At 37.4% G+C, this 23,424-nt stretch overlaps 1 protein-coding gene across 2 annotated transcripts; it reads right to left on the bottom strand.

Annotated features, from left to right (window-relative positions):
• Positions 1 to 19,140: 19,140 nt before the first annotated feature.
• LOC135116567 (uncharacterized) lies at positions 19,141 to 22,763 on the bottom strand. 2 transcript variants are annotated; one of them, XM_064041250.1, is made up of 4 exons: positions 22,665 to 22,763; positions 21,859 to 21,984; positions 20,744 to 21,775; positions 19,141 to 20,556 (listed from the first exon to the last, which is right to left on the bottom strand). In XM_064041250.1, the coding sequence occupies exons 2-4, from the start codon at positions 21,970 to 21,972 to the stop codon at positions 20,440 to 20,442; spliced, it is 1,263 nt and encodes a 420-aa protein (XP_063897320.1). In that variant the 5' UTR covers positions 21,973 to 21,984; positions 22,665 to 22,763; the 3' UTR covers positions 19,141 to 20,439. The 2 variants fall into 2 exon arrangements, with proteins under 2 accessions (XP_063897320.1, XP_063897319.1); XM_064041249.1 differs by having other exon boundaries at positions 21,859 to 21,990; positions 22,665 to 22,721.
• Between the last annotated feature and the right edge of the window lie 661 nt (positions 22,764 to 23,424).

The raw sequence follows: 23,424 nt of genomic DNA, 5'->3' as shown, positions 1-23,424 counted from the left end.
GATTACCTGCGAATGATTGAACCTCAGCTTAATATAGGTGTTAGCTTTGTGTTGACAACAGTACCGAACACAGATCTATCTAGATTATGCCGACATGGGCGTAGAGCGATCATCAGTTTAGTTCGAGTTACTAACGGTGCTGGTTACTGGGACTTTAAGTATTTATATGCTATAGAGCGGCTGATGGGAGAAGGAGCTAAGTTTTGAGGCACAAGTAAAAATACTTGTGTGATTATGTGAGTTTCAAGAAGATTTAGTTTGCAACATCGTATATATAATATTGAATTGCTCTTCGTTAGTCTGGCTAAAACTCGAGAATAGCTGGAACGATTTCGCTTATTTTGGTTTTAAAATGTTTGTACGGGTCCAGGGCAGATTAAAACGATACGAAGTTCGCGAGATCAGCTTGTATTTAAATAACTCTTCATAACTTGAAGAGTATTTAAATATTCTACTATCAAACTACCTGTAGCTCGAGTAACTTGCATTATCAAACTCCTATTCACTCTACACGACATAAAAATCCGTGCAGCAGTTTTTTAATTATTCCTCAATAGACGAACAGCTTTATACCTACGATTTTGTGATTAAAATTTAAGATGATGCCTGTTTTCTTCCACGCTAACATACCCTACCTTCGTCACATCAATACTCTAGGAGCCGGAAGAGCACCGTACATCGCCGGATAGCATCGGATAGCGCGGTCCGAACCGGACTGACGGGTGATTTACACGACACCATGACGATCGGGTGACTGACTGATCGTAACAGCTTGGTTCAGCTAATCTATTCTACTGACGCTGGTTGTGCAACTAACAGCCTAATTTTTCTTGTTGATGCTGTAGGCGTTTTGTCAGACTAGTATTTTGTGGTGTCAGCTTGTAATGTAAACCTATATCAGTTTAAATCATGCTTTTGTCGGTTGACATGATGTATCTTGGCATGACATACATTATATCCTGACTATGCGTAACCACTGATAAAAAAAGAGGATTCGTTGACTGAATGCAGCAACCCTATCAGTACTTACCTATAAATAGTAGAAATTAGAACTTGTGCCTAGCTTAACTGGTAGGAAACTACATAGGTACTGGTGGATAATCCACAATGTAATTTATTTCCACAAATAACTACGTCACAATCAATTGCTGTCTCATATTCCCACAAAAATCTTCAGCATTTACAAATTAAGAAAAACCTTTTCTAGCGGTTTCCCAGGTAACCACCCCTTACCTTGGGATGAAAAGTATCCAATGTGTAAAATTAGAATACAATCTATAAACGAAATGCTCACTCCATTGATAGAGGAACAAACATCCAAACTCACAAACCGCTAAATCGAACCCAAAAAGTCTAGCTTAACATAAAAGAGTTAGCAATATCGTATCCAAACCCGCAACATGTAGACATCTTGCTCACACCGAGCCACAATTAGGGGCCACAACAGAACGCTTAGCAACGGAATATAGTTAACATTCAATAGCGTACCGCCGAATCTGCGCAAACATAACCGCCTTTATACTGAGAAACGATATATTCACAAATAAAGAGTATGAAAAGTAGTGTTAGATCCTTTTATTTTATATGGGCAACACACTGCTGCCACTGTGATGACAACCCTGGGAAGATTTGGACAGATGAAACGCGCATTTCATGCATTGACTGTTATACTATGTTTTCTTACGATTGCTATTAAAAATTGTGTTTTAAAAGTGAATACAAGAAGTTATTGTGATACGAATTGACGTTTTATTTCTGATGAAAGCTAGGAGATAATGGCCTAGCTTATAGTAGCAACTATTAAACTGGTTTAACTAAAATGTGCCTCATTCCTTTATTTTCCATTAACTTTTAGGCATGATGGACTACTGGACAGCTATGTTACTCTATGCCGAACTATTTTAGGTAATTCAATAAAACGAGCACTGATTTAGTGTTGGGACAAATACTTTAAATAGAGTTATTGTCTTAAATGTCTCTAACGAGAGAATACAACCAATGATGTCATGCGCAGCATTCAAATCTACAATGACTTAGTCAATTATTTATTGATTCCCAAACAGAGGCTGCACAATTAGGTCAGTCAATATAGGTATCACAGCTCAAAGGACAAGTTGTAGCGTAAACACTAGATGATGAGGACCAATTATATGTATATGAGTTTTATGGAAAATATTTGATACTAGACGATAAATCATATTCATCATCATCTCAGCCATAGGATGTCCACTGCCTCCCCCTTAGATCTCCACAGATACCTGTTGGAGGCGACCTGCATCCAGCGTCTTCCAGAGACCTTTATAAGGTCGTCTGTCCACCTTGTTGGTGGACGTCCTACGCTGCGCTTGCTAGTCCGTGGTCTCCACTCTAGCACTTTTCGACCCCATCAGCCATCCGCTAATATGGCCAGCCCATTGCCACTTCGCTTATCAACAAATTGCTAATCCGGTGGGCTATATCGGTGAGTTTAGTACGTCTACGGATCTCCTCATTTCGGATTCGATCACGTAGAGAAATACCGGGCATAGCCCTCTCCATAGCTCGTTGAGCGACTTTGAGCTTTGAAATGAGGCCGATAGTGAGAGACCACACATTTAAAACGATAAATCATATTATCGTTTTGAAATCGTTGGTCAGAATAGGGTCCGCGACGCGACCATCAATATTCCGGTTGTAGTTTATGCAAAACACGAGCACCCGGGGCCGGTCAAACTTTATGCCCGGGTAACGTGACCACTTTTACTCTAATACCCGCACAATTATGCCGGATATGTTACTATTACACACAGTTTTTAGGATAATTACTGTTTTAGAATCCTAATGAAGTAATCATTTAGGCTCTGCTTTAATTCTGGCTTTGTTTCAATGCGGGTCATTTAATTATTTTCAAATGGTTTCAATTTTGATAAGAGTTCTTTCATCATTGTCATCATCATTGCCTTTGGGCTCGGGATTGATTCCTATGTCGGGATGAAATCGATTTGTGGGTTTTCAGAAACCCTCACAAAGCAACTATTTATTAGATACCATCAGGCAGATTTGAGAAAATGCTGACATAATAAATGACAAATACAGCTAGATCATAGGCTGTATCAAAAGCTGGTAGAGAACGCCTATGGCGTTAAGTCCACCTTTGTGCATTGTTTTTATTTTTGTAAAGTGTGTGCAAAAATAAAGATTATTTTTGCAGTGTACAATATTACACTGCACTGCAGTATTTCACTCATCAATATTTGTAGCTGAAAAGAAATAATAGAGGCATGTACCAGCCACATGATGATACAAAGAGTGGACACAAAGCCACCCTAATGAATTTATCCCCAACGTGGAATACTAACTAAATAGACACCAGAACACCCGGACACTCGGAAATACGAACAGACAGAAAATGCTACTTCTAGTTTTCTATCTTCTTTCAAAGAGAAAAGAGGACCGTTGTAGAAAATAGTGATCAAATCCTATCATGCTAAAAGATCTGTAGTTTTATTTTATGTTGAAGTTTAAGTTATTATTAGATATTGGAGATTTGAATTAGAGATTTGGAAACAATTAATATATTTTTCTATAGGTAAAACATGTCGAATAATAAGTCTCAAGTTAAAAATTGGTATACCAACATTACCAAAAGCAATGACGTAAAAAATACATAAAGCCTTAGATCTTCCGAAATCTCCAAGATAAGGCGACCTAGAACAAAACAACTGAACACATTTACAACAAACTGAGCAGACACAATGGTATCAATAAAACCATTGGCAAAGCGAACAAAAAATCATGAAATATATTCCAAGTTTGTAAGCAAATGTGTCTGAGTTATGCGCGTTACGTTAGTAATGGCCCCTCGGAACATTTGTCAACAACATCGCACGATTGCTATAAGCTCGCCTCCAGGGAACACTCGGGAACATAGCTTAGGAGCCTGTGAAACATTTTTACGAGTAATTAGATATTTTCAAGATATCAGTACTCTCTCTCATGTCATGATACAAGTATGACGAGTGAGAGGGGAAAATGGAAGAGGATGACATATTGCGCCGACCCCAAATAAAATTGTTAACAGGGCAGGAGGAGAAGAAGATCAGTACTCTCTCTCTCTCTCTCTTTCTTCCTATGTATCCCACATAGTGGTGGGTTCAGCTTTCATAATTTTCCTTCTCCACTTCGCTCTATTTCCGCTGTGGAATTGAACGTTTATTAAGTATGCCAGCGGTTTCACCCGCATCCCGTGGGAACTACTTCCCGTACCGAGATAAAAAGTATTCTTCCTCGATAAATGGGCTATCTAACACTGAAAGAAATTTTCAAATCAGACCAGTAGTTCCTGAGATTAGCGCGTTCAAACAAACAAACTCTTCAGCTTTATAATATTAGTATAGATTTACTCAAATATATATTTTCTTCAGTGTATCTGTAAAATTATGCCCAAAAAGTGGTGGACATTCTACTGGAATTATCTTCTAGTGGATTTTATAGACAACATTTCTGCCAAATAGTTTCATATGTAGACTTTAATGTTGATTTCAATCGTGAAAATAAATCCAAGTACTTACATAACATTAGTATTATTTTCGTAAAGAACACTTACTAAGATGAGTAGGTATGTGATTACGCTGTTGAGCTCCCGAACTAAGCCGAAAGCCCCGTAGATAACAAATTGATAAAAATTTGTGCACATTTTCTCTGGAGTAATACTTCGTTACATTACGGCTTTGAAAAATAACTTACATTTAGATTTTTATAGGTTTTAAATGTATCGTTTGTTGGTAACCATTAGATATGACAAATCGTTTGCAACGTTTGATAAATTACACAGTAGGTAAACTTGCCTACTTATCTTATTGCTTTTTATATTTGATTCGTTGATTCGTGTTTTTGCTGTTTATCTCACAAGCTTTTGTATATGGGATCTTGGGACCTTCTATCGTACGCCCATGATATATTTTATTTTGTAACCGCTCAGCTAGAAACGTCGGCAAAAATGAAGGGTAAGCATTATTTTCTTTAAACTACATACCTTCTATTTATCGCCGAGTTCATCAAACCTTAAATACAAAGAGGTTCAACCATTTTGTGTAGGTAACCCAAAATATATATACTAATAATAATAAAATTATACAAATGATAATAAAATGAAATTATCCGCCATTGCGACAACTGGATATTATTTTGACAAAGTTTTTCGCAAACACTGGAATTTGTAAACTAAGATCCTACTAAGTGCGCACTCAAAGGGGTTACAGTTATTCTGAATTAATAATTATTCCAGTTTTGTTAAAAGTCGAAAGTCTGACCAAAGTCGAAGTAACTACGCTTTGAAGTACTCGATATTAAATAATAGACTAGTGCCTACCAAGAGTATTGTAGCACTTAAGTTTTCAGCCTTGTGATAATCATAATTATTAAAAACTTTTATTTTTAAGTGGCTATAGTGTACCACTGAGAGTCTTCGAGAGAGAGATTAAGAATAAGATAGGTACCTCCAAAATCATTCATTCAAAAAATGTTGTCTAATTTGTAAATAAGACCTATTTGGGTAAAAAATGGTGTCTGTCGAAGAAGAACTGACTAAAATGAAAATTCCATGTCAAGGATACAACTGATATAATAGAGTCGGTCAAGCACAGAAAATTCATCAGGCAACATGGCCAAAAATAAAAATAAGTAATACAAAGAAAAACATCTTAAATCACACCGTGGGAGTTATTACAAAAATTACTAGTCGCGTTGCTTCTTCAAGTGTGAAAAATAAAATAAATTTGGAAGGTAATAAAATTTGCGAGGCGAGGCTACATCGGGCGAGGCGCGAGGCACGAGGCACGAGGCGTCAAAGCTTAGGAGTACACTACACTTGATTTAGCTGAACATTCCGCTTTTGGCTAATTTGACTACGTCCTGCTCCTTCTACAAGGATGTAGTTGATTTTGGATGCGGTAACTTAAGTTCCAATTGATACTGTTCGGAGTAACCGAACACCTTTACGCAAACACGTGAGCCTCGGCCCACAATTTTTAGCTTTTAGTGCATTTTCGGTCGTCATCGTACACGGGCGTGCATTCAACTAACATTTTTGTAACGATTTTCGTAAATAAACAAAGTTAACGATAATCGCGAGTTTCTCATCTCATTCAACATCAACAAACAACGCACATCCCCGAACATTGGTCCTTCGAGCGTTGCTGTGTTTTGGTGTCTACCAGTGTTTTGTGCTATCAAATCGACTGGCCTCCCAGAAGCGGGTCTCACCAGTCGGTTTGAGAGGTGCTTGTATCACAACAGCGAGTACCAGGGCACAGAGGGAATCAGCAATAACAGTATAGGGTGTGTGCGCTAACATTTTAACATTAACAACAACTTAATAACAAACAATAACAATGGAAGATCTTCTAACAAGACAAGCTGAGCTTACAACATTAATCGAGAGGATTTTCACTAACTTCAAGAAGGAGAACATGGAACGCAGGAAGCTAGTGGCTAAGAAGAAAGCAACAGAATTAAAACTTATGTTTCAAGAGTATAAGGAGAATGATGATGTTTTGAAGGAGTGTAAAGATCGTTCTAGTGACTACTTCACAGGAGGTTACTTTATCGAAACAAGAAACTACTATCTGGAAGCATTAAACTTCATAGAACAGTACATAAAACAGGATGCTGGAGAAAACGTAACAACATCTAACAAAACTATAGAGAGTGTTGATCTAACAAAAATTATAAAGCAACAGGAAGAACATGCGGAGACTGTAACCAAGAGTACAGAAGAGAAGTCCGAAACCAACAACACTAACAATAAGCTAACCGAAAAACTGCGAAAACAAACAGCTAATTACAGAGCCTTCCAGCGTACCATATCGAACATCGACGTAGGTATTTTATTAGAACATTGGGAACTTGAAGATGCGATCAAAACATTGGAATCACGCTGGAAAATCATAGACTGTCTTCACTGGGAGATGGAAAGTGAATTGGAAGCCGAAGGTAAAGAAGAGTTGGAACTACTGTACGATAAATACGAAAAGCAATACCTCCGTTTGAAGAAGTCTATTAACTCTAAAATGTGGTCGGAAAACATAGAGACAAAACAACACCTAACTTAGAAGTACCAACATTCAACGGCAGTTACAACCAATGGGTGTCCTTTAAGGATTTATTTTCGGAAGCTATCCACAACAATCCTTCACTATCTAAGGCGCAAAAAATGCAGTTTCTGAAGAGTAAGATTCGAGGAGAAGCTGAGCGTCTCATCCAACACTTGCCGATTAGTTCGGACAACTACACAGTTTGCTGGGATATCCTTAACCGCCGTTACAACAACAAAAAGCTTATATTTACATCTCACATCAACATGTTACTAGATTTACCAGTTTTAAAACATCAAGCATTAGCGCCAATCAAGAAGATGCATGACGTCACTCAAGAGTGCCTTAATGCAATAACAAACCTGGGTGTGGACATATCCACCTGGGACCCTTTACTTGTACATCTTTTGGATCAAAGTTAGATGTTGACTCCCATTCCGAGTACATAGACTCGTTGAAAGATCGCCGTGAGTTACCGGTTCTCAAAGATTTTTAGACTTTTGGAAAAAGTTTACTGCACTAGAGTCATCTCGTCGCAAGAGCGAAACCTTGCCACAGAAATTTGGCAATCAATATTCTCAACAAAATCCATCAACATCATATGGAAAATTACCTTACCATCGAGCAAACAATTATTTTAATTACAACAAGGGAAGCGCAGACAAACAAGTTATTACGAAATCAACATGCAACATAACTACAATAAAATGCCCATTATGCAACAACGGCCACGGACTTTATAACTGCAAAAGATTCTTGGAAATGTCCAGTGAACAGAAATTAAAAACAGTGAAGGAATTAAAAGTCTGCATGAATTGTTTATTTAGTCATAATGGCAATCCATGTAAATCACCTCAAACATGTAGAAAATGCTCGAAGAAACATAATACCATTATTCACGATGCCTGCAATATTGGGTACAACACATCGACTACAAATGTAGCAAAACAAAATGAAATTCAAAACCCTCACGTGCGTCAAAGTAATGAAAATGACTTATCAGCCGAGGTTTTGTTGTCAACCGCTATGCTGAAGGTTAAGGGTACTGATGGAACTTATCATGATATGAGAGCGTTAATAGACCAAGGATCGCAAGTTTCCTTAATAACAGAAAGGGCGGCGCAACAGTTAAATCTGAAAAGACAACATTGCAAAGGAACGGTTATTGGCGTTGGAGAAAAGGAAAATAGTGGAAAAGGGTTACTAAACATTCATTGCCGCTCGATCTACAGTGACTACGAGTTTCGAACTGACGTCATTATTATGAACAGCTTGATTGGAAACTTACCCAACAAAACATTCAAAAAGCCAAACTGGAACATTATTGAAAACATATCCCTTGCGGATCCCGATTTCTACATTAGTCGACCCATTGACATTTTGCTTGGAGCAGATGTTTATTCTTTAATTCTTTTAAGTGGCATGATAAAAGGGGACGAATCAACTCAGCCCGTCGTACAACAAACAAAACTTGGTTGGTTGCTATGTGGAACCGCCAAAACATACCAGTGCAACATAGTGCATAACATTGAACAGATACAGAAATTTTGGGAAATAGAAGAGATCAGTGAGCAGTCTCCTTTATCAGTACAAGATCAACAATGCATAACATTTTACAACGAAACTACAACACGAAAAGAAGATGGACGCTATGTCGTCAGGTTACCGTTAAAGGAAGACATAACAAGTAAACTTGGGTCTTCTAAACAAACTGCACTGGCACAATTTCGAACCTTGGAAAACAAATTTAAAAGGCAACCAAAATTGGCTCAGGACTATAAGAACTTCATGAATGAATATAAAACAATGGAACATATGATACCGACAACAATTAGTAACCAGACACCTGAGTATTATTTGCCGCATCATGGAGTTGAGCGTGTCGATTCTTTAACAACACAATACAGGGTGGTATTTAATGGTTCTCATAAAACAAATACAGGGTACAGTTTGAATGATCTCATGCATACCGGCCCTAATTTACAAATTGATCTACAAACACTTCTTTTAAAATGGAGACAGTATAAATATGCTTTTACGAGTGATATTGAGAAGATGTTTCGTTTTATAGCAGTAGATGAAAGAGATCAAAAGTATCAGAAAATATTTTGGAGAGTCTCTAGAACATCCTATTCAAACATTTTGCTTAACAACTGTCACATATGGAACCCGCGCCGCTCCATTTCTGGCAATAATGACTTTAAGAAAACTAGCAGCCGATGAACGTGAAACATACCCAGAAGCCTCAAAAGTTGTCGAATCAGCATTTTATATGGATGACCTTGTACATGGGACAAACACAATTGAAGATGGCAAACAGTTAATCTCGGATTTGAACGCACTAATGAAACTAGGTGGTTTTAACTTAAGGAAGTGGTCGTCGAATGAGAAAAAGCTACTGGATAACATTAAGAAGGACGGAAACAAATCAAACAATGAAGTATTTACATTTAAAACAGAAAACATTTCGAAAACATTGGGCTTATGTTGGAACTCAACAGAAGATAAATTAACATTTCAGTACAACACAAACAAACCTAAAGACAACACCAGAATAACAAAACGAACACTGTTATCGGAGATCTCAAAGGTCTTCGATCCGCTAGGTTGGATGGCACCTTTATCAACCAAACTTAAACTGTTGTTTCAAAGGGTTTGGAAGAAAAACATGAAATGGGACGATGAAGTGCCAATTGAAATTCAGAAGGAGTGGATCAAGATTAAAAGCGAGCTCGGCGCAATTAATCAATATGAGGTACCAAGATGGATACGCAGTCGCAAGGAAGATATCATAGAACTACATGGCTTCTGCGATGCGTCTCTTGTAGCCTTTGCTTGTGTCTTATACGCACGAGTCAACGACGAAACAGAGCCAGTGCTATTGGCCGCAAAACAAAACTGGTACCTCACAAAAAAGCAGTAACATTACCCAGATTAGAGTTGAGTGGAGCACATTTATTAGCAAAACTTATGAAGAAAACACAGGATGCACTTTCGGAACATAAAACACAAATATATGGTTGGACGGACTCAATGGTCGTGCTTGGATGGATACAGGGCGAACCAACTCGATGGAAAACATTCGTCGCCAACCGAGTGCAACAAATAGTTGAAACAATACCGAGCACATGCTGGCGTTATGTAAAGTCGGGCGAAAACCAGCCGATGTAGCGAGTCGGGGTTTATACGCACAACAATTAAGAGACAACATTTTATGGTGGCACGGGCCCTCATGGCTCACAACATTCGAAAATCAAGAACAAGAGACCCCAACCTACACAACAGAAGAAGAAGTAAGGTTAAATAAATCATGTACTGTTAAAGAACAAGAAGAAAACATTATTGAAACATTATTGCATAAACACAGCTCATTCAATAAAGTAAACAGAATAATTGCATGGTTGTTACGTGCATTTGCACCTAAGCGAACAGACATGCCATCATATCTCACATTACATGAACTTACTGCAGCAAAATTACTTATAATTAAAACGTGCAACAAATGGAATTTAGATCGGAAATTGAATGTTTACGCAATAAGCAAAGACTAAGTACAAAAAGTAAAATATTAAATTTAAATCCATTCATTGACTCATCTGGTGTCTTACGCATTGGAGGCAGACTTGAAAACTCAACATTGAACATGGAGATGAAGCATCCAAAGATCATACCACGTGATAGTCGTCTGGCTGAGCTTTTAGTGGACGAAGCTCACAAACTTACCTTTCATGGAGGTCCTCGCCTTACTCTGGCCAATCTGAGGCAGCAGTATTGGATACCTGGAGGAACAACGCTGTGAAAAACGTCTGAGAAACTGCGTGATTTGTCGCAAAACAACCCACAGCAACATCAACAGATAATGGGTGATTTACCCACTGCACGTACGGAGCCAGCCCCGCCCTTTTACCACACCGGAGTGGACTACACCGGTTTCGTTGAAATCAAGAGCAACAAAACAAGGAACGCAAGGTCGATGAAAGGTTACATTGCACTTTTTATTTGTATGGTCACAAAGGCCATACACCTGGAACTTGTAACAGATCTAACAAGTACAGCTTTTTTGGCGGCCCTAAGAAGAATGACGGCCCGACGCGGAGCCCCACGCTATATGTATAGCGACTGTGGAACCAACTTTGTGGGCGCTGATCGTATTTTACAACAAGAACACGAACAAGTGCAACAAACATTTGATAACAACTTCATGGGTATACTTGCTGATATGAACATTGAATGGCATTTTAATGCCCCGTCGTGGCCCAGTGCCGGAGGTTTATGGGAACGCGCGGTTCGCAGCTTAAAACACCACCTGAGAAGAGTGATTGGGTCACAAAAATTAACATTTGAAGAATACTACACAATACTAACACAAATTGAAGCCTGTTTAAATTCAAGACCCTTGTGCGCCCTAACAGAAAACATTGATGATCTTGATTACCTGTCACCAGCCCACTTTCTCACAGGCAGGGCAGGAGTAACAATCATAGAAACACCTGAAGATGGAAGAACAAGATGGTATTTGACTAATCAACTATTTCAACAAATATGGAAGAGGTGGAAGTCGGAATATTTGTCACAACTTAACGCACGAAACAAATGGTTAAAACCTCAGGATAACATTCAAGTAGGGAATTTGGTCATTATTCAAGATGAAAACTTACCAGCCGGGAAGTGGGCGATGGCTCGAGTAGTCGAACTGCACCCTGGGCGCGACGGATATGTACGTGTTGTTTCACTGAAAACTCAACATGGGATCATCAAGCGGCCAATAGTCAAATTGTGTTTATTACCTATTCGACCCGCGCAAGATGAACCTAAAACGAAAACTGATAACAAACAAACTAAACAAACAGGAAAGAAAGGAAACAAGAGGCACTGCATTTCCGCTACATTGTACTCCGTTGTGATGGCACTAACATTCTTTATGACTCTTATTTCAAATGCCTACGGAACAAGTAACATCACCCAACTGAACGAAAATCAAGCAATCTACTTTGATCCCATTGCCAAAATGCAACTCATACGACACCAGTGGACGTTGGTAGCCTACTACGATATGTCACCGTACTGGGAAGGAATAACTGCCTTCAAAAAATATTCAAGCTATCTGGAACAATCCTGCAATCGCATGAACAATACCAACAAATGTAACATGATTGTACCACAACAAAGTCACGAGTACACGGAGTTGCAGTATTATAACCAGCTGTTGCTGACACAACATTTCATAGAGCACTCCAGACGGCGTCGCGGGCTTATCAACGGCATTGGATATCTCGCCAATGGACTGTTCGGCGTATTAGATGAACGCTTCGCAGAACAGTACGCCCAAGACATTGAACTTATAAAACGAAACGAAGCACATTTGAAGAATTTGTGGAGTAATCAAACATCGGTAGTAGAATCTGAATACAACTTAATTAAAAGGATGGAGAAAATGGTTGCCATGCAACATAAAGTCATAAACAAACACCTGAACAGCCTTGATAAAGCTTTGAACACTATCCAAGCGGAAGTAAACGAAATAACAAAACAGCAAGAGTTTATTCTAACAGCAATTGCAGCGAACAGTATGCTTCAAAATCTGAAAAACATTCAAAACATGATGTTGGACACTATTTCTGATGTTTACCAGGGAAGAGTAAATCTGCATTTATTAACACCAAAACAACTACAACATCAATTGAATGTTATTTCTGGCTTATTAACAGGCGACGTTACTCTACCGATTGAAAACATTCACACAGATTTGAAACAAATATACGAACTTATGAAGATAAGAGCCAGAGTTACAGACAAGTATTTTATATTCGAGATAAAAATACCATTAATCAACAGAGAAACTTATGATCTCTATCACCTCATTGCAGTACCGAAGTTGTACAGAAAAAACATGACTCTCGCAATCACTCCAGTTTCAGATTACGTTGCCATTAACTTACAGAAAGACAATTATTCACCTATAACTACAGAAATATTACAGAAATGTATAACCAGAGGAAGCTCAACATACATGTGTGACTCAAACACACCGATATACAAGATGAAGTCAGATGAAGATCTTTGCATACTGGAGAGAAATAATGTATGCAAAACAAGCAGTGACGCGTGCAAAAGCCAGTTCATTTCATTAACAAAATAAACACATATTTATATGTATGTTGCGAGCAGTGTCAAGTGCGAATCATATGCGGAGATCGGATTACGCCGCACATACTTATGCGCGCTAATGTCATTACTCTTGATAGCGATTGCGTAATGACAACAAACTCTTTTACAATACATGGACACAAACACTATGAGAGTCAATTTAAGGTCAAATATGATACTCAAACAGCAGTCCTGGCACCGATTAACCACATAATCAATCTGACTATTGATCAAGGATACGAGGACAATTTGGACAACCAATCAAATGAAACAGAAACAGTGCACAACAACTTGCTTAGAGAGATAGACTTGAAGTTAAAACAGTTGAAAGAAGAACAGAAATATGAAAGTATCACTTCAATGTCTAACCACGACATACATCACTATGCGGTTATCTACATCGTATTGGGGATAGTGGTTATCTTATGCGCTGTTTTCCTATATCGAAAATTATGTAGAAGCTGGAATACAACCCGGAAGAGACGATCAACGAAGCTCAACCAATGCCCAGGACTTCTAGGATCAACAAACACCAATCGCAAGCTCAAGAAGAACACGAGATGAAAGAGTTTAGCAAACCCAGACCCGTGTTCCGTAAATTAGTTTTTAATAACGATTCGGAATAATATTTTTCTATTTTTGTTTAACATTGTATAATAATATTTTTTGTATTTTTGTTTATACTTTATACTTTTTTTGTAATGGATGCACACCCCAGCCTCCCTCATCTTTGCTGGTCGGGAATATGTTCGGAGTAACCGAACACCTTTACGCAAACACGTGAGCCTCGGCCCACAATTTTTAGCTTTTAGTGCATTTTCGGTCGTCATCGTACACGGGCGTGCATTCAACTAACATTTTTGTAACGATTTTCGTAAATAAACAAAGTTAACGATAATCGCGAGTTTCTCATCTCATTCAACATCAACAAACAACGCACATCCCCGAACAGATACCTACTTGATGAAAAACAAAATCGAGGTCGTTCTGAATAATAATGAGGTCGCAGTTAATTTGATTTTCCATTACTTTGTAGTTATTTATATTCCCGATTAATACAACACATTTGCTACTTTTACAATCAACTTTGAATTTGACTGGTACCTACGTGTTTAAATTTCACTCAATCAATACGAGCATTCTCTTATTCCAAAGCATACCAAACTGCGAACTCGAGCGAGACAATACCGTAACGTCATTACTACACGTAAAGTACATTTATTTAGTTATGTATTTTGTGAACGCATACGTAATAGCGTAACTTTGTTCGTGACACTACACAAATTGGTGATAGCAAAATGCAAAACTCTGAAACCATACGAGTATTTCATAACATTTTTGTTGGCGCTGTTGCAGTATAGATACTTTTTAGGTACCTGAATCAGTTACTGATTAAGAATAAAAAGGTTGATAAATTAAGTGTAATAAGTAGATATCAATCAGATCAGATATCTCATAGCATGATCAGCATCAGATATCAATTGTGAAACTTCCGTCCACGATCTTAAAACACAGATTCGTGAATTCCTTATTATCAATCAACCGATGCCCTGACACTGTGAGCGAGCTGCAGTATCTACCTACACGATATTTTGCCGTAGTCTAGGTTTTAGGATTAACGCTCAATCCTTCTCCGTGAGAGAGGAGGCCTGTGCCCAGCAGAGGGACGATAAAAAAGGCTGTAACTAGTCTAGGTACTAATCGTAACTAGAAGAAAGTAGAAGTCTTTTGAATGTCCTGTTTTTTATCGTAATTGAACGCCATATCCATTGCCATCATAACTCTACGTGTTTGATGCGACGCCCGGCAGCCGACTGATTGCCGAGCTCTTCGTATTTATCAAATAAATATTGAATCGTTTCATTTGCTCCATTCTGTGGCCACACTGTTTTTGCCGTATATCTTAGAACTTTCTAGTAATAAACTACTACCTAGGCACTTAAGAAGATTACTGAGAACGCAGTTCAATTAAATGCTCTAATATCTGATAAAATGAAACTATCTTCTGGGAACCAGCGTTTTTGTCTTCGACTCATTGATTCATATTTTTTAAACAGCTAACATGGACGCTCTTCTGTAAGCCTTCTGTCTAGCTAAAACTGCTAGGTGAGGCTTCTTCCAATTTGGTAAAATAGGTCAACCAGACCAATGTATCCCGTTAATGACTAGGTACGCTTTTTCATATTTTTTCTTCAACATGTCCTACCCTAGATCATCGTAGTATAATAGCTTATTGCTGTATTTAAAGGCACCTACTCTCAATACCTATACACACTCAACCACCCCCAAACGAAATAAAAAGCCTTTTATAAAGATGTCCTACAGGATGTAAACCCATGAAATTGTCAAAAGCGACGATATTTCTCCGAAACTTGTCTCCGTACATTAAAAACATTCGTAGCGCTCGAAATACAGCTATAAAACCGTTGGGCGTGTCTTTTTAAAATGTCTTGTTTGAACTGGAAGTTTTCAACGCGTTCTCCACTGTTCCCGACACAGTATTGTGTTAGTAAGATCTTATTAGCACCAAGCGGCAACTTTTGTAAATAAACTGCTGATTTTACTTGTACTGTGTTTTCGAGTTTTGCCTGAAGTGAAATGGTCTTTTTTTGTGGCTACATGTTTCCGATAGTTTTACTTGGCGTCTATTCGGAAAATGAAGTTGATCATGTCAAGTAGGTAATCGGATAGAATACTCGTATCGTTAATGAATGTACGTGTATGAGTTGGAATAACATGTTTAATGAGGCCACCTGTATTGGGTACAAAATTTTATACAAATTGGTTCAGACCAGTTAGGTTAGGTTAGGGGAATCCGCAGTCAGAGCTACGATCACTTCACTTCTGCACTCAAAACAGCTGAACTTATGTCGATTAAATTAGGAATTCAAGAATTTAATTTTTATCAACAGTTTTTTCGGTTACTATAGTACCTACCTATAACCACGAACAAAAGTTATTAATAAGTACAAAATTGTTTACAATAATGTTAAGCATCACATCAAGTCCTTGTGTCGACACCAGTGGACAGCTACACACGTAAACATGAGCACTCGATCGCTTATTCTCGTCACTTTATTTTCACTAACTAGGTACGTCATCGCTGGGTTTGTTCGCTATTTTCTATCTCGCCCCCGGGTTTGCTTGTGTTGTGACGTCTAGGTACATGTTACATCGTGTAGGTAGGTCTACCTACTACCTAGTTATGTTTGTACCTACAAATAACTAATCTGTGTTTCTTAGAATTCCTTAAGACATAGAGGATGTAGAGTTAGGTAAGTAGTACTTGTAACTAAATATAAGCACTAGATAGTTTAGCAGATAGTAGATATTATCGCGTACCTTAATTTTTCTGAAGTCCTTATCAAACGCTTCTCTTCATTGTAGAAATCCTTCGTCTAACTCGGCAGTGGGAGTTGACCTATTAATAGTTACTCAATGAAATGAGAATTAATTATTTGGTAATTATGAGAATTATATCTGGTAAGCATACCTTCTTATAACCGAGGCTTTGACCCCATAACTTTATTCTTTAGCCACCACCATTAACTTTCTTAGTTTTTGCCTAATTCGCTATATTTCGGCGCCCTGCCTCGTTAGATTGCACAAAAACGGCCATTTCCAATTTATAAACGTCAAATGCACTTAATAATACATTAAACGACGAACAATATCGAACAGGGAATTGAAATTCGAATCCCCGCTATCTCTTTCTCTCTCGCGTCGGCAGTGTACCTCCGTCTCGCTCTTTAATTAACCCCCTGTCAGTTTAGATGGAAAGACACTTGACGCGGCCACAGTGACTCTGCCAATTGGCGGGAACTTGCAAAGAGCTGCGGCACTTATTACGTAAATGATAGAAATTATTTTCATTGTTGCTATTTGTTTTAATTCGATTTTATTTCCCTCTCGAAGATAAAAATAAATTGGACGATAGCGAATAGTCTATCGCTAGCTCGTGAAATTGTCATCCGTACTATGGAGAAAACCCGTTCGGTTGGCTACGAAACCAACGCTACGTAACCAGTCATGTAGGAAGAACTTCTTACTACGAAACTATCCTGCTCCTTCTGCCAGAAGACTGCAGCAGATCTTCCCTCCATTTTGTTGTAAGTACCTTCCCACTCATTTTTCTTACGTTGTCTGGTACTTAAGTTTGACAAACTGTTGGTCGTAATTTGCACGAACGGGAGTTATCTGATTAAGATGTGTGGTATAAATAAATTTAACAAACATATTTGCAATTGCTTAATTAGGTAGGTACCTACAATAATTTCACGTTGCATTGACAATGCGTCTCTAAATTCTATCATCATCCTCCGAGCCTTTTTCCCAAACTATGTTGGGGTCGGCTTCCAGTCTAACCGGATTCAGCTGAGTACCAGAGCTTTACAAGAAGCGACTGCCTATCTGACCTCCTCAACCCAGTTACCCGGGCAACCCGATACCCCTTGATTAGACTGGTGTCAGACTTACTGGCTTCTGACTAGCCGTAACGACTGCCAAGGATGTTCAATGACAGCCGGGACCTACAGTTTTAACGTGCCATCCGAAACACAACCAATGGTGTCTAAGTTATACTTAGAATGTACATACAAACTTAGAAAAGTTGCATTGGTACTTGCCTGACTTGGGATCGAACCCGCGCCCTCATACTTGAGAGGTTGGTCCTTTACCCACTAGGCCACCACGACTTTACACTTGTACCGAAAATGCATCTAAAATAATTGCCTATTTTGACCTAGACCAACGAGTCAGCCCAGCAGGGCCAACCCTGCTGGGCCCCGCTGGGCAGACCTTGGGGTCTGCCGGGGCTGCGGGATTGTTCGTAAGAGTTACCGCGGCCCTGGTACCTACATAAGAGGCCTACGACGGAACACGACGGTTTTTAGTCAGTAAGAGTCTGACACTCCCTCTCCGCTGCTAACCCACAGCGGGAGGGGTCATTTGATGATTTTTGACGTCGTTAAAAAAAAAAGACCAACGAGTCGGACTGTCACTCAATTTTCAAAAAAAATACAAGCATAGTCTATTGCCATCGCCAGGCGATAAAATAACGAAACGCCTATAGAACACGTAATAGAGCAACCACGGCTTATAAGTTAGTTTAGTTGTGCAGTTTGAGCGAGTCGGCTACACTGCCATTATGTAGGTACCTGTCTGATGCTACGTCATCACCACACATTGTATTAACTAGCGGTTTTCTCGCAGTTTCACTCGCGTTCCTTGGAAACTACTGTCCATATCGGAGTGAAATATAAGCTGCTACTTGGGGATACTGTTGCTTCAAATCAGAGAAAGTATTTTTCAAATCGATTCAGTAGTTTCGGAGCCGTTAGGGTACAAATTTTATAGTTTCCTCTTCATTATATTTTGTAACAAACCTTCAGTTGCACATCGCTCTATTAAAATTAAAGCTGCATTAAATTTATTGCGGACACTCTTCTTATTGACAAAGAAACAGTCAGCAATATATTTAAAGTAACTATAACTTTAATGGAGCTTGTGCAACTGACGGTTAGTAGGTAGGTACTTTTAGATAATGACTAACTGCGTCACGTGGTTTCAACCGCATAATTATCAAATTCTCACATAAACATGTGCTTTCAAATGTTATTAGATATACCTACTTAACAGCGTTTTTATAGGTACTGAAAATTTTTCAGAGCGACACCGCTTGCATCATGCGGGCGGAGTCAAAAATGACGTTAAAACCTGATTTTTGGTGCCTCGCATTTACGCTCGTTTTTGCTACGCACGGAACATGAAGCCAGTATAAAATTGCTGAAACTACTGAGAACAGCTTTAACCTTATATGAGACCTTACCATAGTTAAAATTGCTGAAAATGTGCCACCAAGGGTTAGAGCGCTAAGGAATCAATAAAACAAATAATTTTAATTTCTTCATTTAATAAAATTGTATAATTCATTTAAAATCCTAAATCTACATTATAATACATATGCAAAAAAATACTGGAATGCATAAATAATTCGCATAATATTGTCAACTAATTAGATAATTTAATAATAGAATTTCACTAATTATGGTAATATTGTCATATACTTAATATAAATCACTCAAAGGAACTCAAAGTTTACAAAAACATCTTAATATAAATATTGCATAATAATAGCTGAAAAAAATATAATTAATTATATTTTTCCAACATATTGCTTATAACCTTAGAACTACAAAGAACTACTGCGGTGCCAAAAGACCAGCCTTTATTTTAGCTGCAAATGTATATTTGAATAAACAAATACTGATTTTAATTATTGCATTAACTTAAAAATATATAAATAACTTCTTGATGTCATACTTTCATTAATATAAAAACAAAAGTAAGTCAAACTATAAAATAGATATTGTCTGGTGTCATAAAAATCTATTTGAGATTTTTTCATACGAGAATATTTCATAATAGCTAAATATGTGATTACATTTGTCGTGTTATTACTAACTTATTAAATATTATTAATTATAGGAAAATAGTCATGATTAAATGAGTATGAAAATATCAGTGAGAATTACTCATATGTAGAACTATTTTTTTTTTACTTTGAGACCTGTAAATACCATGTTTAAATGCAAATCAATACATTCTTATAATTATTAAATAAAAACAAACTACTAAGCTAAGATATAAGAGGAATGCAATTTTCAATCGCAGTAACTATTTGTCAAATAAAATTTACATAATACTTGTCTAAAAATAAAATAGCATATTTTTCATTGCACAAACTTATTAAGCTAATATAATAGTGATGCTTGTTTGATACATAAAGAGCCTTTATACCAATTTGCTACCCTGTTTTTAAGCTACGGCTATTTAAGCTATGTGTGTATATGGTTTTTAAGCTACAACTTAAGACTATGGCAATATAAACTGGATATTTCGCATAATGTATCTTCTAATATCAAAAAGCTGAAGAGTTTGTTTGTTTGAACGCGCTGATCTCAGGAATTACTGCTAAAAATTGACAAATGTGAGGTAGCTTAGGTTATTAGTACACCATATTCCGCCGGCGGTTTCCGCCGTATCCCGTGGGAACTATCCAGATAAAAAATTGACTTCCTCGATGAATGGATGAAAGAAGCAAACAAACAAACTCTCAATATACTTAATTTATATACTTTAAAAGAGGCTACACAACCTGAAAATATTTAATATTGCAAGGCAACACAACCTTAAAATATTGGTTATTATATAGAAGTGATTATATGTAACCCATGTCAACGCAATGCTTAATATTATTGGCTTCTCTTAGTCGTCCCTCCTTGGTTTTGAAAGGGCCTACCTGCCATATATCGTCTATGTTCTTACATTCGTCTCCCTGAAAGAAACAAATTACTTATTAAAAAAATCACAACTTGAATCACTGACCAATAGTATTGTGAAAGATTATCATAGATCATTTTATAATATCCCACATCTACAATTCATTAAGATCATTCCAGCATTATAGCTGCACTTTACTACTTTTTACTTAATTTAATATAATTTTATGTAGTCATAATTACCTCCATTTCCATGTCAATAGCATCTTCAGGTGCCAAAACGATGACAGGCGTAGACTCGAAGCTAAATGCCAAACCAAAGAACGAGTACTTCTTAATCTCACTCATGAATAGTTCCCAAGAATACACCTTCGATGGGTCACTACCCATCTCTCTTATCTGGGTAGAAAGAACCTCATAGTAATACTTGAGCAAGTCATCATAATGCTTGTCCCTCAAATCCTGAGTTGTACAACCATATATCATAAAAGCTACATCCAACACAGGCGTAGCACACCTTGATAATTGAAAATCAATTATCTTCGCGTCAACAGGCTTTTCTTGAACATATTTGTAAAGGAAATTATTCGTCCAGGAATCACCATGAGAAATTACACCATTATCACCAGTTTTAGTTGCAGCGTCTATCATGTCCTGATACCTTTCAGGAACTGCAAACTTCTTTATCTTTTCAACGTATATGGAGTCTGGATATTCCCTTTCCACAGCATCAATTGCAATACCAGATATTCTCTTCCAGAATCTGGTGTACCACCCCCAGAGGCGGTCATGGTAATACAGCTCTCTGACTTGCGTCTTTATTTTATTAAATTCTTCAGGTTTCTGGTCTTTCATTGCGAAGGAGAGTGCATGGAACTGTGCCAGGACTTTGAATGTTAACTTGCAGTGATCTATATCAATGCCTTCTTGACGTACTGCACTCCCGAAGTTGTAAATACTTGCATCCTCCAAACATATGACATCATTTGTCCCATCAGAGTATGTTAGGAACAGTCTCGCATACTTATCAAATGGGTCTTTAACATTTTTGCTGGATTGGAACTCAAGCAAGGCTGGTAGAACTTTCTCGTAAAAATTGATCTCATTTTCGAAGAATTCGGCACTTCTGAAAGTGAGCCTGCGGGAAATGCTTTTAGGAATGTTTTTGAGTATGACTTGAACGTGGTTGGCTACTTCATTTTGATTGATGCCATGTATTCTGATGCGGATTAGTTCGCTGAGGTACGAATCACCCTTGCCGGTTTCACTCACATACTGAAAAAGATATGAATTTTTATACGTTAAGAATGTTTGCTTTTCAAAGTAGAAAAGTCATTCATTGACAGTGGAATCCTTACCTCCCAATGTGTAAATGTGTGCGGCTCATTGAACCAATCTGTGAGTGCCTTGCTGAGTCTGTCCTTAGTCAGTGCCGGAGACACATTGGTCAATGTACTGAAGTCTTCAGACATTGTAGTTTAGTTCTGAAACGGTAACCAGACCATTTTAAATTATTAATAAGTACCTATAAGAAATTGGTTTCTTTTTTCCATATTAACTGAACTTTACATTTTTTATATTTTGTACTAACATTTAAAAGCGTATACTTACTCTGTTTGTGTAGGTTGAAAATAAAAACTCAAGTTTCGAAATAAAATGTGACTAAGAGTCAGTATAAACACAATAATAACAGCCGCTTACTAAATTGTATTATTGTTTTTATCAGTAGTTTATTTGTATCATGTGTAATAAATAAGTCTTATCAAGATTATTCACCTTTAGTTAAGTGGAGTACTACTCAAATGGAGTATACATAATAGCATTAGGTCACTGGACATCCTTGCCTTGTATAATAATCAGGCATAGACGAATGGAAATGTTTATGTGATATTAATATGAAGTTCCATAAGTATGAATAAATAATTGATGAAATAAGTTATGTACCGACTTTTCTAATACACACATAAATAAACTAAAAGTTGTAAGTAATTCAGAAATAAATAAATTAGACTTATATTTACGTACTGTTAAGAAAATAACCGGTGTAACGTTTTTATGTCGATAAAGCGCTCAAAGCACAGGACAAGATAAGACACCAATCAGAATGACTTGATAAAGAAAACAGATAAGCCGCTTCTGTTTTAGAGTAGGACTTAATACTTACTTTTAACTCGTGCAAGTTTCTTATTGAATTCAAAAGAATTTAATTCACTCACTGTTGACGTTGTGACGTGTAAATGTTTACGTTGTTGACAGAAGGGCCCAGGGATGCCAACTAATAAAATAGTAAGCTCTCAGATTAAATTAGTAAGCCTACATTCCCTTTCATTCCATTAGTTTAGAAATAAAAGTTCACCTAAGCTTTTTCATAAATAAAATACTTACATACTTTTAACGAATACTATCTTGATTCTCACTCTTACTCAATTTTAAGAATTCCTGGATTTATTTTTCTTAAGGGCTTGACAACCTACTGACACCGCATTCCCGATATCGTGGGATAGTAATGGACCAGTTTAGATACTAACAAGAAACTTAGTGATAACTAGTAATAGGTAAATTATTATTATTAATTATGAACGATTTATTTTCTCAACAAAGTTATGCCATCGAAAGCTTAAGCCGGAAACTGATCCTTAGTAAATCTAGCTAACGGTGCTGTATGGTATGTAGGTAGGGAAGGGAATGAATAAGTTATGTACTTTTTGCATTGTATCTTTTTATTTCCTTAATATACAACAATTATTCCACATTAATATTGTGCAATTACTTCGTCTTAAAAAAAAATGAACTAGAATAAAAAAACGATTAGATTAGAGAGATTTATGTGAGATAGATTAAAGATTAGATTTTTCTCTTCCTGTTGATTTTTATTATCAGTGGCGGATTTACCAATGGGCCAAGTAGGCCAGTGCCTAGAGCGG

Source organism: Helicoverpa armigera, chromosome 24 (genome assembly GCF_030705265.1).
Source record: "Helicoverpa armigera isolate CAAS_96S chromosome 24, ASM3070526v1, whole genome shotgun sequence".
Lineage (NCBI taxonomy): Eukaryota > Metazoa > Arthropoda > Insecta > Lepidoptera > Noctuidae > Helicoverpa > Helicoverpa armigera.
This window is presented reverse-complemented; position numbering and strand designations above follow the sequence as displayed.

What these genes read in the sequence shown, in the direction of transcription:
- LOC135116567 (XM_064041250.1), bottom strand. Translation starts at nt 21,972, where the DNA reads ATGTCTGAAGACTTCAGTACATTGACCAATGTGTCTCCGGCACTGACT. An exon ending in ACACATTTACACATTGGGAG is followed by an intron (nt 21,776 to 21,858) that starts GTAAGGATTCCA and finishes TATCTTTTTCAG; the next exon opens with TATGTGAGTGAAACCGGCAA. An exon ending in CTATTGACATGGAAATGGAG is followed by an intron (nt 20,557 to 20,743) that starts GTAATTATGACT and finishes TGTTTCTTTCAG; the next exon opens with GGAGACGAATGTAAGAACAT.